The sequence below is a fragment of the Periplaneta americana genome, chromosome 17 (assembly GCF_040183065.1).
Source record: "Periplaneta americana isolate PAMFEO1 chromosome 17, P.americana_PAMFEO1_priV1, whole genome shotgun sequence".
In the NCBI taxonomy this organism is placed as follows: domain Eukaryota; kingdom Metazoa; phylum Arthropoda; class Insecta; order Blattodea; family Blattidae; genus Periplaneta; species Periplaneta americana.
Genome location: NC_091133.1, coordinates 82,867,897 through 82,885,428, shown reverse-complemented (window position 1 = coordinate 82,885,428; position 17,532 = coordinate 82,867,897). Strand labels below are relative to the sequence as shown.

Sequence of the window (17,532 nt, the reverse complement as noted above, 5' to 3'; positions counted from 1 at the left end):
TCATCTCTTTCTTTCATGTCGCTATGCTTTTTTATACTACTGGCATAGGATTCACAACAACTTTATAACAAGTTTTGCGAGAGAGAAAAAATTAAAATGCTTGTTTTACAACTCAATGACTTTATATTAGAACAAAATTCATATTTAATCAGTTATTAAATATGAAATAGTCTATCTCGACTAAAGCAGGCCAACGTATTGGCCTGAAGAATAGGTTATTGTTACTCATATAGATCTACATGCATAATTGACATGAACGAAAATAGAGAGTAAATATTGTCTGGTGTTCTCTCAGCTACGTATTTTACGTAATGTAAATCTTCGGCACGGACCTGTCAGTTCTATTTCTCTTCCAAAGGTATACTTAAAAGGTGAAAACTAAAGGTAGAGGTATCCCCTACATATACTATAAAGGCTAGCTTGGGAGACATCGAGATAGAGATGCTTTGACTTTGGCACTAGAATGAGGTTGTGTGGTCGGCACCATGCTCCTGCAAAAACCCGGTACTCAATTTAGAAGTTGGTAGGAGGCTGAGTGAACCTCAGAGCCATAAGTTTTGACAATGAGAAAAATTCCATCACCACCTGGGATTCAACCCAGAACCTTAAACCATGGAAGGACATTCCTAAATTTCATTTTGGCTTACGGAATTTAATTCATCTCGTAGTGCGGCATTCAAGTTCTTCTCTGTATGGTACAATGTTAATAGGTAAAAAGAAAACGTTTTAATCTTATATTATATAAAAAATAAAACTTGCATTCCATTGTACCGCGTTTCCGAGTTATCATTTCAGTTCTGTTTCAGTAATGATAGAGATGCTTACGCCTTACAGGAAATGCCCAAAATGACCACCGGGAGCTTGAATTCAAGCATGCAATCACCTTGTAGAATCCCTCTCTCTTTCAAATATATCAACTGCCTTGGATTTGTTGGCAGCCATCTGTATCTGCTGACGTATCTAAATGATGGAAATGGGTTCTGAATAAACAAGTTTTTTTTTTTTTTTCAAATGGGCCCACAAATAAAAATTAATTGAATTTAGGTCTGGGAAACGTGCATGCCAATTGTTAGTAAATGTTACATTTGGTGAGTTCATACAACAAATGCATATCTGCCATTTCCTGGTTTGAATAATCCATACTGTTGCGTCTGGTACACAACACCATACCAATTGCTCTTGTTGAGTATACAATCTACCTAGTCAAAAGGTCAAGTGATACGGAGTATGGTGTGGCTGGATGTGCACAGGTAGCACCTGAAACCCAAACAGTGTGCCTCCACCTTACAGCAAACCTCGACACTCCACCACTTGCCAACATCCACCAGTATAAGCACCTAAGAATAACTGGGAAATGAGGTACAATGGGACCCATGTTCATATAGCTTTCTCTTTGTTTTGGTGTCTCCTATTTTCTGGTGACGTGGGTCCCACATATTATGATACACTCCACACATTTATATCATGGATATTAGATAATTATATAGGGAACATTGACCAGGCCATCTTCTCACAATAGAGGCTGAGGCACATTATATTACCAAACATATATGTATATTTTAATTAAGTTTTCAATGTTTTCTTATGATTAATATAGTAGAACCCCTATTATCTGCAGTAATGAAGGGGGTTGACGGAACGGTTAATCGAAAAATTGGATAATCCGTACCATAAAATATTTTCGTAAATTAAGTGAATAACACTGGTTATTTTCTCCGTGGTCTTGTGTTTAATACACTAGGTAGTGAATCAGAAGTTCATTAATTTAAGTTCGGTTGTCAAAGACGTGTTTTTAAGAGGTAAAAGAAACTCCTTTTAATGGCTGTCAGCGGAAAGATAGGAATAGTAAAGGGCTCATGTTGTAGATTTACATACTCTATACACTTTATCCTTGATTTTTATTAAATCGCTCATAGCTGTAACATCAGTCTCGTATCGTGATGCGAGATGACTCAAAATTTCTCTTTCCCCAACCACTTAATTATTTGGATTTTATTCGACACTTAGCACAACACGTTTTTTTTAAACTCATGGAAAACATTTTACATAGAAGTAATAGAGTACGGCAACTCGAACAGTAGATCAAAACTCTAGAAAAAAATACGTATACTAATATAGCGTACAACAGTATCTACTTCATACGTTTCTGTAGCGAAAAAAAAAAAAACGAGCGAGAGAAAGATAATCGGATAATCCGCCAATCGGTTAATAGGGTGACGGATAAACGGGGTTCTACTGTATATAGTCAGTCTTTTTACACAGCAACGCGAAAGTACTGCATGTGTCCTGGATCTCCACTGCAGAAAAAGCAATTGTCAACGAACAAGGGCAAACTTTAGATTTAAATTTCTTGGCCATCCAGTTCCATGTACAAAAATACTAAATTTAGTGAATAGGTTCAATGAAACAAGCTTTTATGAATGATCAGAAAAGCCAATGACAATCCCATGTGCTTACCAAAGAAATATTGAAGCAGGGACTGATTTGGGATATATGTAGTTCTAGGATGATAGTTTTTACGACGATCGGAATTATGTATCACAAAAGATAGGCAATATTTTCGGCAGTTACTGTGAGGAGGGTGAGTAGGCATATCGAAAGTTTTTACATGGCAAAGCACAGGGAACATTTGCTGAGACTTACTGTAAATGAATACAGCTATGTTAACACTAATATAACGTACAGAGGAACTGATAAATGATGATCAATAGCAGATACAATAAATTACGTCCACATATGTTGTTGTTGTTTTCTAATGCCAGGCGTTTGACAATAAAGTTATTTGGCCTCTTGCACTCCAATATTTTTCAAAGATATTATCATGACCAGCCACTGAAGCACAGATTTTGAGGTGTTCCGAATCCATTTCTTGGTTTGAGTTGCACAATGGACAGTTAGGGGACTGATATATTTCAATTCTATGCAGGTGTTTGGCTAAACAATCATGGCCTGTTGCCAATCTAAATGCAGCTACAGACGATTTTCGTGGTAAATCGGGAATTAACTGTGGATTTTGATGCAGAGAGTTCCATTTTTTCCCTTGGGATGTGAAAAATGGCAAGTTGTAGCCGATTTAAGTGAACACCATATTTTAACGTTTTGGTGGTTACTTCATTCACACACAACTCCCAGAATGTCTGGAGGACCACACCTGCTGTTGGTCGACGGGTCCATTGGACCTAGCTGGGAGATCTTGTTGATCACCAGCTTTCCCTCCTTAAGCCACTGGAGGACGATTTTAGTGCCATAGCAGGTCAGCACTAGGAACAGAAAAGTAGAAAGAGGAGGAAGGAAAGGGAAATGAACCCCTAGGCCTCGAATGCTCTAATGCCATCAGGGTCAAAGAAAGTAAGAGTTCAGTCAGAGGACTGGATAGGAATGGGTAAAGAGGGAATTAGGTATTGAACAGAGGAAAATTATACCAAATTCAGTCATTAACTCATCAAGCTGACCAGTGCTAATTGATGAGTAGCCCCTCCCTTTAGTTCAGCTTGTACGTCCACATATGCATGCACACACATTCACACTTTTTTTTAAACATCACATGAGAAAATAAAATTTTTATCAGTTTTCTCTTACAGAAAGATGTCCATAATAAATGAGGATATTAATTATTTACAAAGAACACTGCGTTCCAAAGAGGAAAATCTCCTTCGTTTGGTTTTCAGTATTTTGAAATTAGACTTTGCTATTGAGATCTATCACAGTTAAATTCACTATTTTTAGTAGAATCTTAATGCTTTCTCACATCTGCTGTTCCTTTAGCAAAGCAAAAAAGGAAAAGAAAGAAAGAAATCTCATGCAGGACTTAGGAGTAGGAAAATTTACTGTTGTACTGGTTTGAACCTCATAAATGATACTAATAAGGTATTAAATTTTATTAACACAAAGATATATAAAATAGTAATTTATTGTTTTATGGTTAACAATAATAATCAGACTGAAGAACCTTTATCCCCAAGGTTCCTCAGGACTGCAGAGGCTGGACCTTGAAGAACTTTCCTAGAAAGACGCATCAAGCCTGATACAGGATCTCGTCCAAAATATTTCACTTGAAGCTCGTCTCCTACTTCCAGTCCCAATGCACTGGGATGATTCACCTACAAGAGAAATTAAGTTATAATGCATACAAATACAAAATGAACAAAACTTTAATATAACGCTATGCTGTATCGTTGCTCTCAGCAGGTACATTCTTAAAAGGCAAGCACTGTTATAAACAAGTAAACGACAGTAGTGTGCGTGGAGTTATCAAAAAATAAGTAGAGTTGTACATCTCTTATGTTAATATATAATCCAATAGAAAATTATCTTGTGCAATAAGGCAAAGTTCTCTTCACCCTCTGATTTTCTTTCATTAAGGGGACACGCTACTGAGATTTCTAATCTCCACAATTTTGATTGTAAGTTTTTTAAATTTTAAAATCGAATAGATGTTGATGAGTTACATGTGCACAATTATTTTCAAAATTTTATGTTGAAAAATGTACTCGGAAAAAAATAAAATATACAAAAAGTGTTTATAATTTTAGTAAACAAATATCTGGGTCTCATATAAAGATAATTTGTTTCTTAAACTTTTAAAATGATGCTAAGGCTACCTACAATGAAATGGTGCATGGGTTTTTTCCTAGTCAATACAGTTCATCAGTAAAAAAAAATTAACTTTTAACATTGACCAAAATTGACGAAAACTCAGTAGCGTGTCCCCTTAACAAACTAAATTCAGTTTTGTTCATCTATGAATCCGTGGTTCATTACATCTGTAGTTCATTTTCTTCATTCTTTCGTTGCTTCTACTTCTGTTTATTTCTTTTCCTTCCTGCTTCATTTCTTTACTTTCCTTGGTATATAATTTAAGAATTATTTATTACACTCAGAAAACGAACATGAAATATGAGACATGCATTCAGTTTTATAGTTTATCTGTGTGGCACTTAAAAACATTATTTGCATAGAACTTACTTAGATAAAACTTTTAGTAAAACTCTAACGTAACACATTTAATCACACAATTATATTGGGATGTAATAAGTACAAATATTGTATGTATTACTATTTACAAGTTACCTTTCGTTGATCAAGTTGTGAATTATGGAGTAATGCTGGAGCCATTGATGTGTACAATGTAACCATAACCCCAATGTCTCTCACTTCAACAATTTTGGCTGTGTAAATACCACCGAACTCCAGTTCTGGCTCTTTTTCAGCTGCTAGGAACTCTTCAATTAATTCTTTAGCTTCATCCATTGCAGCTTGATTGGGTGCAAATACTGAGAATACAGTATCATCTAGTTGTGTAACCTGAAACAATTGAAAAAGAAGTATGTTACTATATACCACCTCATATGGGGTTTTGAGTAGAATATGGCACAACATGTTCCCTTCTGTTTGCAGACAACCAGCTACTTATTATTACTTAATGCAGTGAAGATACTAAGTATATGATGAAAAAGTTGTTGGAAGCCTTCAAAATAGGAGGCTTTTCATTAGATATGAAAAAAACGGAGTATCTCGTTGTGGCAGGTGAAGGAAGAGATATTATCCTACCTTAAGGAACAATAAATATTATAGCAGTGAAACAGTTTAAATACTGGGATCAATTATTCATGAGTCTGAGAACTGAGAAGCAGATGTGGATCATACAGTAGAATAAGGCAGGTAATGGGAGTGATAAAGATTTTTATTGCTTATTTTACGACACTTTATCAACTATGGTGGTTATCTAGCATCTGAGTGAGATGAAGGTGATAATGCCGGCGAAATCAGTCCAGGCTCCAGTGCCGAAAGTTACTCAGCATTTGCTCTTAATGGGTTGAGGGAAAACTCCCAAAAAAAAAAGAACTCAACCAGGTAACTTGTCCCAATCAGGATTTGAACCCAGCCGGCTCGATTCAAGGTCAGGCATGTGAACTGTTACTTCATAGTGGTGGACATAAAGATATTGAATGGAGTCCTGTGGAGTAGAGTAATCTCCAAACAGATGAAGAAGAGGATTCTTGAAATTATAATAGGAAGTATATGGACATATGGGGCGGAAGAAAGGAATGGATTCTTGTTGACTGTCAGAAATCTAAATCCCAGCAATGGATGGGATAAGAAGAGGGGCCAAGGTTAGAGAGGAGAAGAAATAAAGATGAGACAGCTGATGGACAAGGAAGAGCTAGTGATTAAACGAACAAAAATACTAACTGTTCAAAGGTATTGTCATGTAAAAAGAACGGAAGAGGAAAGGTGGACGAAGATACATCTGGAATGGTTACCACATGAAAGGAGAAAATGTGTGTGGCCAAGAACATGGAGAGAGGAAATAGTACAAATGATGAGGAACAATGAGGAACAGCCACCTGCAAGAGGAAGGTTGCCACAATCGTGAAGGATGGCAAAAAGAAATTCAGGGTAACTGCTGAAGAGTGGAGCAGCCATCAAATGTAAAGTACCATATAATAAATTTGCAATTTGTCTTAAAAAAAATTAGCAAGTCATCAAAATTCCAAATACAATCAGATCAGAACTGCTATTATATAGCAATACAGTAAGCTTCTCATTACATGGATCTCTGCCTAAGACAATATAATATATTAACTGACAAACGTCAATACACAACAGTAACTCGCAGGTAGAATCAAAACTGCACCTAAATTATAAGAATACATTTTTTAATTTTTACACCTGAAGTGTAATTGAAGACCTCTCAGGCGAAAGGATGTAGGTAACATTAAATTATAGAAATATGTGATTTAAGTGGGAGAATTAATTTTGAAGCATTAATTTGTAACAATAAATTATTGCATTCAATAAGTGAATAAACTTGTATGGTTGATTAGTCAAATGATTCTGCTTGTAAATGAAGTTTTATTGGTTACATCCTTATTCCGAGGAGGTCTTCAATAAATATATAGGATTATCACTTCAATAAAATTACATATGAAATAAACGCAAATGAAATATACATTACAACTTTACACAGTAAATATGTACAGGAGGATATGTATAACAATTTAATAAAATGTCCGCTTACGTTTATATTCTTTGGTAACAAAATGCAAAAAGTAACCTCTGATTTTTTAATCAATGTACTTTCATTAACAATTTTAAATATTAGTTTTAAACTATGTAATAGTGTAACAAATATATCTAGATCTAGAACAAAATGCAAACAACATGAGGCTCATACAGGGGATCAGATAGAAGAGCTCAATGTTTGAAGATGATAAAAAAGAACTATTGAATACAGCATCAATTAAGCTTGTGCAACGAATTTCCAATGAAATAAAGAAGTTAATTAAAAACACTCCGACTGCAGGATTTCAAGTTATAAAAACATTAGTATTGCAACTATATTAACTGGTACCATGAATTAATAAGAAATGAATAAGTTACATACCTGAACTCCAGTTTCAACTAGTAAGCGTTTCAAATTTCTGCCACCATGACCCAAAAATTTTGCTCGTTTATGTGCAGGTACATCTAATTTTTCAGATACTGGCCAATTTTCTTTCCTCTGTTTCCTACAATACAAAAACACATAATGAATTCGACTAAGAAATCATTTAAAACTCTAAAAAATTGCAGTTAACAAGTAATTCATAAAATTTACTCCTTCGAAAGTAGCACTTCAATACACCCAAAAAATTACAATTTTACTGCCACCACTATTACTGTCGTCGTCTTCATCATCATCAGCATCAATGTCGTCAACATTGTCATCTCCATTACTTCTCATATATCATTATACCATCTTCCACAATGGGTCTGCCACTTATAAGTGAGATTACCACTGTAGGAAAACATGTTTCCCAGCGAGCATGACAGAAAACCGTGTCAGTTTGGAGAAATAAAAAATTTTCACTGCAAATATGGCATGATGCGTTAAAGTGTCCAACTTATTCTTACCTTGTTTTGTTTATTGTCTCATTCATAATGTCAATAATTCTAGATTTTGCGTCTGTGGCTTGCTGAACAGCCTCCATAACAACTTTCAGTGGAAGTCCAGGAATCTTGATATCAGCTTGTAGAGCTGTAATACCCTTTTTTGTTCCAGCTAGCTTGAAGTCCATGTCACCCATATAGTCCTCAATACCCTAAATAATAAAACACTCATTCAGTATCTTATATTTAGAAAGGATCATGCTCTACAATAAGAAAGAAAACATTATGAACTTGAAAACATACTAACCAGAATGTCTGTAAGCAACTTATAATCATCCATGTGCTTGGTATCATTGCCAGTGTAACGGCTGATTAATCCAATTGCAACACCAGCAGCTGGAGTAGATATTGGAACACCTGCATCCATAAGGGCAAGACTGCCTCCACACACTGTTGCCATTGAGGATGATCCTATCATTGTTGATATATAACATAACTGAATATTATAATAACGAAACAAAAATTGGATCGAAAATGTTCATTTTTTATAATCAATCATTATAGTTGTGCTACATGTATGAGCAACATTTATAAACAAGAATAATGTAGATTTGATATATATATATATATATATATATATATATATATATATATCAGGGTTACCAAGTTAAAATTCTGAAACAAGCTGAAAATCGTGTTCAAAAAAGGTGAAACAACAAGAAAAACTTGACACCATTAATTATTATTTTCATAAAAAAAAACTATAAGTAAATACAGAGCGTTCGCCTATGGGCGAGGCCAGGAAAGCGGCATGTGCTGATACGTCGCTTTGTGCGCGCAGTTGTTGAGACATGCTCGACAATCAAGGACATCAAGGTCGACAAGTTATCAGTTGTGAGCCAGATGTTGCAGTATTTAACACGTACAGTGCAGTTTCTTGACACAGTTGCTTAAATCTTCAGTGTGTGTGTAAAATTTGTTAGCAATGCAAAATGCAAAATTCACGCTTGAACAGAGAGTTTTTATGTACTATGATGCATATGTGAAAACAGAGTCATGTAGAGAGGTGCGTAGGCAATTTGAAGTGAAATATTCGGGTGCTCCAATTCAGGGTAGAGAAACTGTTAGATGTCTTGTTAATAAATGAAGGGCAACAGGGTCGATAAATGCTACAATTCCTAAGCGAAAACAAAGAGTATTGACGGAAGAAAAAAATTGATGGAATCAGTGCATCATTTACATGCTCTCCTAATAATTCTCTAAGACTTGTTTCACAGGAAGTTAGTGTTTCAAAAACATCAGTCTTTACTGCTGCTAAACTTTTAAAATTAAAACCCTACAGAGTATAGTACAGAAAGCGGAAGCTTACGGATAGACGATTCCCGCAAGCGACACCGCAGGCAGGCCGCTTTCCTGGCCCCACCCGTAGGCGAACGCTCTGTACATTACCATACACAAAACAACAAATTATTCAGCTTTTAAAATGTGACACACACACCATTTACAGTCAGATTAGAGTGAATTACTTTTATTATACTCTTTAGTGGCATGTCTGTCTTCATTAAAATATTTTTCGTCTCATGAATTTTAGTTTTGTCCTTTAAATGTGCAGAAATTTGATCTGAATAAATGTAACATTGTAAAATTCCTTTTCAGAATGAAAAGTTAAATTTGTTCGGATCAAATTTCTGCACATTTAAAGAACAAAACTAAAATTCTTTAATAAATTATTATCATAATACACTGCTCTCTTACATTGACAGCATATTGGGAATTAAATCAATGGTTTTCCCAAAACACGCTGTGAAATGTTTCATATACAACTATTTTTATCTTGAAAAGGAAATAAAAACGAGCAAAATTGTATTAAACTGTTTTGTTTAAAATATCTCAAAGAATAACCCCCTAAAATTAATGACATTACTTAAGGTTCAGCCTGTACATCATGTGGTATAAAAATACTACATAGTAAAATCCCTCGTAGCTGGCACCCAAATAAGCAGCAGTAATAAAACAGCGGCACTTTTGGCTGGGCAAAAAAAAAAAAGTTTAAATCTGCCAGATTGCCAACAGTCTGGGGCGTCAGTGTTGCCATATTAGAGGAAGTTCGCACAAACTTTCATTTTCAGTGAACATTCTAACCTAAAATTAGTGTATTACTTGTGTTCTGTAATGTCATTTAATACAGAAAATCTACACAGCTTTTATGTTTCGTTAGTTATGTTCAGGTTATCAGTGTTGCCACATTAGGAAGTTCGCACGAATTTTCATTTTTAGTGAATATTCGAACTTAGAATTAGTTTATTATTTGTGTTGTGTGATGTGTTTTAAAATGGAAAATCCACACAGTTTTTACGTTTATTCAGTTATGTGCAAGTGATAGAGAAATAAGCTTCACATGGCTGCAGTTTCAACATTTGGTACCTTTTGTATATACAGGTATTTATCCAATTATCCAGCAAAATCTCGTATCCAGAACTAGCCTGGTCCCTTTGGTGCCGGTTAAAAGGAATTCTACTGTACTAGCATATTTTTAATTCACTCCCAAACCAAGTAATTTTATGAAGTTCGCGCCTATAAGATCCTCCTACAAAGTAAAATAGAGGAAAAAGGAGAATCATATAGCAGACTAAACAGTATTTTTCATACTAAAAGAAATTACATCATGGCACAACTACTATATACTTAGTTTTCAATGCACATAGACATTTTTGAGTTATTGTAACTTGACAACATTTTACATTCAAGAACAATACCTAGACTGGATGTAAAAGCTAATGACACAGCAAATAGACTACTACAAATTGGTGTAATACACAATATTCAGAAGCCTGTGGAGCAAATCGCAAAGTACAGAAAATGATTAGTGGGATTATTTTCAGGGATTAATTTCATTGTACTTAAACTAGGGGTGAGTCAGTAATTAAAATTTCAATAATTTAACAGATACAATAAAAGGAAGAAACTTAAGTTTATAATTAGAGTGACTTACCATTAGATTCCAGCACTTCAGAGGTAAGCCTGATGGTAAATGGGAAGTCATGTGGCACGACATGGTGCAAACCTTTCTCCGCCAATGCTCCATGTCCAAGTTCTCGCCTGCCTATAGGACCAATACGGCCAGTCTCTTTTGTAGCATATGGTGGGAATTCATAGTGAATGAAGAAATTCTTCTCTTTCAGTCCGCTGCACAAAACAATAATAATTATAATAATTATATACGGTATTGTGTCTTTTCCATGGTTGTAGGATATAGGAATTTAACATTGCCATAATAATAACAACAATGAAGAAATAATTTAATCAGTAGGCCATATTTAAAAATAAGCAGCTTTAACAATTCGTAAAACAAGAGAACATCAGGCTTTGGCTCAACTTTTTTTTTTCAGAAACATAAATTTATGTTTCTGAAAAAAAAAAAGTTGAGCCAAAGCTTCACTCCACCTGGTGGAATATACTGCCATGCATACCTGGTAAGCATAGTGACTGGATCCATCTTCAAGGCAGACTCTGGAGAGTCTAGAGCAACTGTGCAAAATACTTGTGTCTGGCCTCGTTGAAAAAGAGAAGACCCATGTAATGGCTTATAAAGATCAACTTGACACGAAATATTTCGTAGTTCGTCCATGCCACGACCATCACATCTGACAAAATGTAAAAACAGAAATATTAGCTCAATGTACACTAGAAATAAAAAAAAAATACAAGAGCAGACTTAAGAATTATATGGGTATATTGATGGGGCATTGTTGTATTAAAAAGTAAGTTATGTTTATTTTTGATAAAATTTTATTGAGTTATATTTATTACTTCTATTTAAACACTGTATAATTCCATAAGAAGTCTGTAGATGAACTGTAGAAATGATGTACAAATGGGAAATACACGATTTGCAGAGCTCGATACAAGACAAGAAGTTAGAGTTGTAATGTTAGTCCTTTACTTTTTATTGTATTTATATTTGTTACTTCTATTTAAACACTGTATAATTCCATAAGAAGTCTGTAGATGAACTGTAGAAATTATGTATGAATGGGAAATACAGGATCTGCAGAGCTCGATACGAGACAAGAAGTTAGACAGGGTTGTAATCTTAGTCCCCTACTCTTTATTATATACCTTGATAATACCACAGTCTACTATATACAGTCACGAAGCTTGAGTTTTGAGGATGCTAAAAACAATAGACTGTGACAGTACTATTTTGCATTGCCTGTAATGAGGCGATATTAGCGATCCTAGTGGTGAGCAACTATCTAATGTTTGCATATTTACTATGTATTGAGCTTCGCGACTGTATATACTAGACTGTGATAATACTATGAAGAAGTGTCATGAAAGAGTCAAGAAATTAACTATTGATAACTATCTTATGAAACAAGTGAGACTGACAGATTTGGTGTTTGCTGACGATCTGATAGTTGTAGCTTCTAATGAAAAGAACTTAAAATATAACATCAAGGTACGGGTAGAGGAGTTGAAGATTAAAGGAATGGCAGTAAATGTTGACAAGACAAAAACTATTTATCATCACTAAGAAGAACAAGAATCACAATATCACAATCGATGGTAAACAGCTTGAACAGGTTACCTAGTTTTAGTACCTGGGTTCAATTAGTAGGTCGGATTGGAAGATGGGGACAGAGATTACAGAAAGAAATGCAGTGGCAAGTCGTTTTTTTATGCCATCCAAATGAACTTCCTCGACAATAAAGAGATGTCAAAGAAAACAAAGATACCAGTGGCAGTTTATAAGATCACTTATATCCCGACATTAACATATGGGTGTGAATTCTGGACACTGACTGAGAGAACCAAGAATAGAATCCAGGCAGCAGAAGTGAGATATCTTAGAAAAATAGAGAAGACTAGAAGGAATAGAATCCGGAATACAACCATAAGGACAGCATTAAAATGAAGTCACTGGACGAGATTATCCAAGAATAACAGTTGAAATGGTTTGGTCACGTACAACGGATCGCCTAGGAGGTTAATAAAGGTTAGGGTAGAATGACTGAAGACTCAAGGAAGACCTGAGAAGATGGAATTAGAGAGGCACTACAGAAGAGGAGACTGTCTGTGATAGGAGCAGATGGAGATCTCTCATATCCTCGCCATCAAAAGGTACCAGAGGAGTGGATTAAGTAAGTACTTCTGTTTACTGAGTATTTTATGTGGTGTTCTGGCAATGTGAGATCTTGCCTGGATTGTATTCTATCAGACTAAGCTATCACAGTGTGTGAAGTTGACGTACTGTAATGCATTTTCCCATTAGCATATAAGTATACAACCTTAATATCACCTCTATCAAACACATCCAATAAGAATAAACACCAAATGTGATTTTAAATTATAATTTAACCTCATCAAAGGGGGTACTCGGAATGTTTCCATTTGCATGCAGACGTTTCTGGCTACTGCTTAAGGAGTTTTCATTGAGAAGAATTTTTGGTCCAGTGAATGAACACAGGCTGTGGAGAATCAGATATAATAATGAGATATATAAAGAGCCAGACATAACGGAAGTAGTTAAATTAAGAAGATTGCAGTGGGCAGGTCATGTGCTAAGGATGAGTGAACAAAGTATACCTTTGAAATCTTTAAAGGGAAAAATGTATGGAAATAGACCAATAGGTAGACTAAGAGATAGGCCTACATGGTTTGATGAAGTCAGAGAAGATGGAGGAAGAATTTTGGAGAGTAGAAACATGGAAAGGGATGCGACAAATAGGGAAGAGTGGAAGCAACACCTGAAAGAACCCAAGGTCTAATTTGGGCTGTAGAGCTACAGAAGAAGAAGAAGCTGCGCAACTGTAGAGCTATGCAGGAATTTAAAGGCTAAAACACAATTTTTTTTGCCTCATCTCGCCATTACCAATCCCATCGACGCCAATAACCTAGTAGTTGATACAGCGTCATTAAATGACCAACTAAAAAAAGATGGATGCCATCATGCTTTCTAGGGGAATATAAGAATTAATAACTGATTATCAATCATAATCACATGTACCTCCTCATGAATTTGGCTCAATGGACTTATAAAGATAAGATACGAGAGAATGACAAACAAAAATTGAAAATATTATCTAAGAGCAGTGCTTTTTTTCTGGAGGAATGCGTCGGACTGGAATTCCGGCACCTTTTTGTTACATTTTTCATCATGAAACCGAAAAATGTGTGAATAACTATATGCTTTTAATATAATTGTTCTTTTAATTCTGTTTAGCCCTTGAAAGTCTTAGTTGGACAAGGAGGCTAAGAACGACAAAATTCCAGTGCCTTAGACAGTAATCATCTGCCTATCCACTGTAAAATATTCTACACAGAGTTCCATCACTTTTTCCTCCAGAAGAAAACTACTGTCTAAGAGTACGCCTGAACAAAATTTTGTGGCGTAGAAAAACATATCAGAGAAATGTGCGTCAATAAGAGCGTTAATTAAATTATTTAATTTCTAGTTAAGTACATTATAAAGTTACTACAAAATCCATTAATATCGTGCATTATTACGAATTTTTTTTTTCTCGGTTGTTTGCCACTGAAGTGGTTCATCCCATATAATGACAAAGACTCAGAAGATACACGGTAGTACAATGCTGGCTACAAAGGCTATGAACTTTCATAGGACAATGAAAATGAAGTGGTTCAAACTGAATAAAACAAAGCCAACTGAAATGGGATTTCTTTAGGAAAAAAAACGCCCAAACATCGTTTTTCCCGCCACAAATTCCGCACATTCGCAGAAGTTGAAAGTCATGTACTCCAGTGTAAAAATCCGCTGCTTCACCTGTTCGATTAACAGCATATAGGGACTGTCCCTTTCAAAATTTGGTAATTTGCTAGGAGACGTCGTTGCATATAGACCATGGTTAAACGAAGTATTTTCCCTGAACCAAAAATACAAGATGCATTGGTCGTTTCACCTTATTATGAATAAGTGTCGGGGAAAGTGTCTTATTTTAGGTTATAATTCAGAACTTCTTCAATATTTAATAAAATGTTTAGGATTAGTGTAAAACTGGCCTACTATGTGCAACGACGTCTCCTAGCAAAGTACCCAAAATTTTATTATACTACAGTATAAAATACTTTTTAATGTCTTACCGAACATTATCTTCGAACACCAATGACCTGAATGTCTCTTTGCAAATTCGATTAAAACATTCAGTTACAGTACTGACATCCACACCTTCACCAAAAGCATGTTTCAGTTTATCAACAACATCAGTCCTTACAGCAGAGACCGCCATGTCTCTTGACAGTTTGTCATGAGTGTGATCACGAAATATTTCCCTTAGTCTCATCTCACTGAAACTTCTTACTGCCTCCATAATATCTTCGCTCGGTACAACTGGAGGTTCAAACTCACGTTTGGCTTTGCCATAATGTTTTTGAAGCTGCTGTATGCTCTGTACAATATTCTGACACTCTTTCACTCCACTTTTAATAGCTTTTAAAAAATCCTGTTGCAATATGTTTTCCGCTGCAGCCTCTAACATTACAATAAGATTGTGACGCGTGGCACTAACAACTAAGTTCAATGTGCTTTGCGACAATTCTTTTCTCGTTGGATTTATCACAACGTCATTATTACAAAAGCCAACCCTTACTGCTCCAATTGGACCATTCCACGGTATATCCGACAAAGAGAGTGCTGCGGATGCTGCATTAATACTAAGGATATCTGGATCATTCACCCCATCTACAGCGAGAAGATTACACATCACTTGGGTCTCATAATAGTAACCATCTGGAAACAGCGGCCTCAGTGACCTGTCGATTAATCTACTTGTAAGAATCTCCTTTTCTGTTGGTCCTAGTTCTCTTCTCAGGAAATTCGTAGGAATCCTTCCTGCAGCAGCTGCCTTTTGTCTGAAGTCTACTACCAATGGAATAAATGAGGAAAGAGAAGGTTTTGTCTTGCTTACAGTTGTTACCATAACAGATGTATCACCGAGTTCTGCCACAGCACAACCGTCCGCAAATCTAGCATACTTTCCTGTCGACAATGTCAAATTCCGCCTACATAGAGAGAAACAAAATATTAAATATTTGGCTATATAGATCATACATGTTACAGTGATAGATCCTACGAAATGTTTAATGTTGGTAAATATAACACACAATGTTTTAAAATTCTGTTCAATTGTCCCCATTATAATGATAGTCACAATTTACAGATAGGCATATTCAAATGAAAAAAAACATGCAAATGTTGTCTTTCGATTTATTTGACTATAAAATAGTGAAAGAGTTATTTTACTATTACATTATTACACACACTAATAATGTAACTGTAAAATAACTATTTCAGTATTTTACATTAAAATAAATCAAAAGACTGAACATTTGCATGTTTTTTCATTTGAATATATTTGACTTACTGGAACTCAAAAATGAATTCAAAGATAGGCTATGCCAATACTCGATCGATTATCCATTTTGCGACCAGTTTGTAATAGCCGTAATGTGATCTGGGGTAATAGCTATCTAACAAAATTCTGGTTAGATTAACTCTAATTCTTATTTTTAAACATTTTGCCCAGTTCATTGACAAAAAGTAATAATGATTCTGTTAAAGTGATATCACAAATTGCATGGTAGCAATGCATGTAACTGCCGGCACTTCACCCAGGTGCATTTTAAATGTTGATATTTGTCAATGTTTACATGTTATCTACTATTAATACCAACGACAACAGGAAATATGATGGAACTCCTAAAGTTTAATGCTGAGAACTGTATGTGAGTACTACGTGAAAACCTCATAAAACATGCAACAAAATGTTAGGTTAAAAAGGAACTTACCCGTTTGAAAACGGCACTACTACTTCAGGAATCCTATTAACGTTAATATCACTAAACCTTTTCACACACTTCAAATTTGTAGATATGCATTTTAACAAATACGTATTATAAAGATTAATATTTTCTGAAAAGTTATAAATTCTCCAACATCTCCACCTACAGGACGCCGCCATATTGTACACTAGCGACATCAGTCCGATAAGAAAGATGACAAGGACACCTGATCATGTGTCTGATCGACCATGGTATTTTACCACGCATTTACCATCCACCCACCTCTCTCGCTGTATCGGTAACAACATTCACTACTATTACCAGACTATTTTATTCACAATCTCATAATATAGTCCAGCGCTGCGGAATAACGGTTAGCACGTCTGACCGTGAAAAAAGAGCAGACCCGGGATCAAATCCAGGTTGGAAGAAGTTACATAATTGGGGTTCTTTCCGAGGTTTTCCCTCAATAATTCAAGCAGAATTGCTGGGTACTGGTTACTTTCGGCATTGGACCTTGAGACTCATTTTGCCATCATTAACTCACATACAATATCATCCATACCACAGCCCAGGTTAAGTTCATAGTTCAGCATGCTGTATGTACTTATAATAAGAGCGCAACTGTTTGCCTATCCAGTCATTCACAGAGTATGAGTGATAAACTGATAAGCACAATAAGCCTCAGGCTGCAGTGTAAACCTTCGGATCCCTCCTCCATAATAATAATAAAAAAAAAAAAATCTCACAATATTATTCACTACACTTTCTACTCACCCCTCCTTGCAGTGAAGGTCACCATTAGTACACTTCTGCATACCATGTACATATTTGATCAATCCACGGAACCATTACCTT

General features: G+C 35.4%; 1 protein-coding gene across 1 annotated transcript; it reads right to left on the bottom strand.

Moving 5' to 3' along the window:
• Positions 1-3,863: 3,863 nt before the first annotated feature.
• PNPase (polyribonucleotide nucleotidyltransferase 1) lies at positions 3,864-16,878 on the bottom strand. Its single transcript, XM_069816743.1, has 9 exons — positions 16,681-16,878; positions 14,977-15,894; positions 11,343-11,516; positions 10,865-11,058; positions 8,180-8,343; positions 7,897-8,084; positions 7,388-7,511; positions 5,071-5,304; positions 3,864-4,100 (listed from the first exon to the last, which is right to left on the bottom strand). The coding sequence occupies exons 1-9, from the start codon at positions 16,869-16,871 to the stop codon at positions 3,936-3,938; spliced, it is 2,352 nt and encodes a 783-aa protein (XP_069672844.1). The 5' UTR covers positions 16,872-16,878; the 3' UTR covers positions 3,864-3,935.
• Between the last annotated feature and the right edge of the window lie 654 nt (positions 16,879-17,532).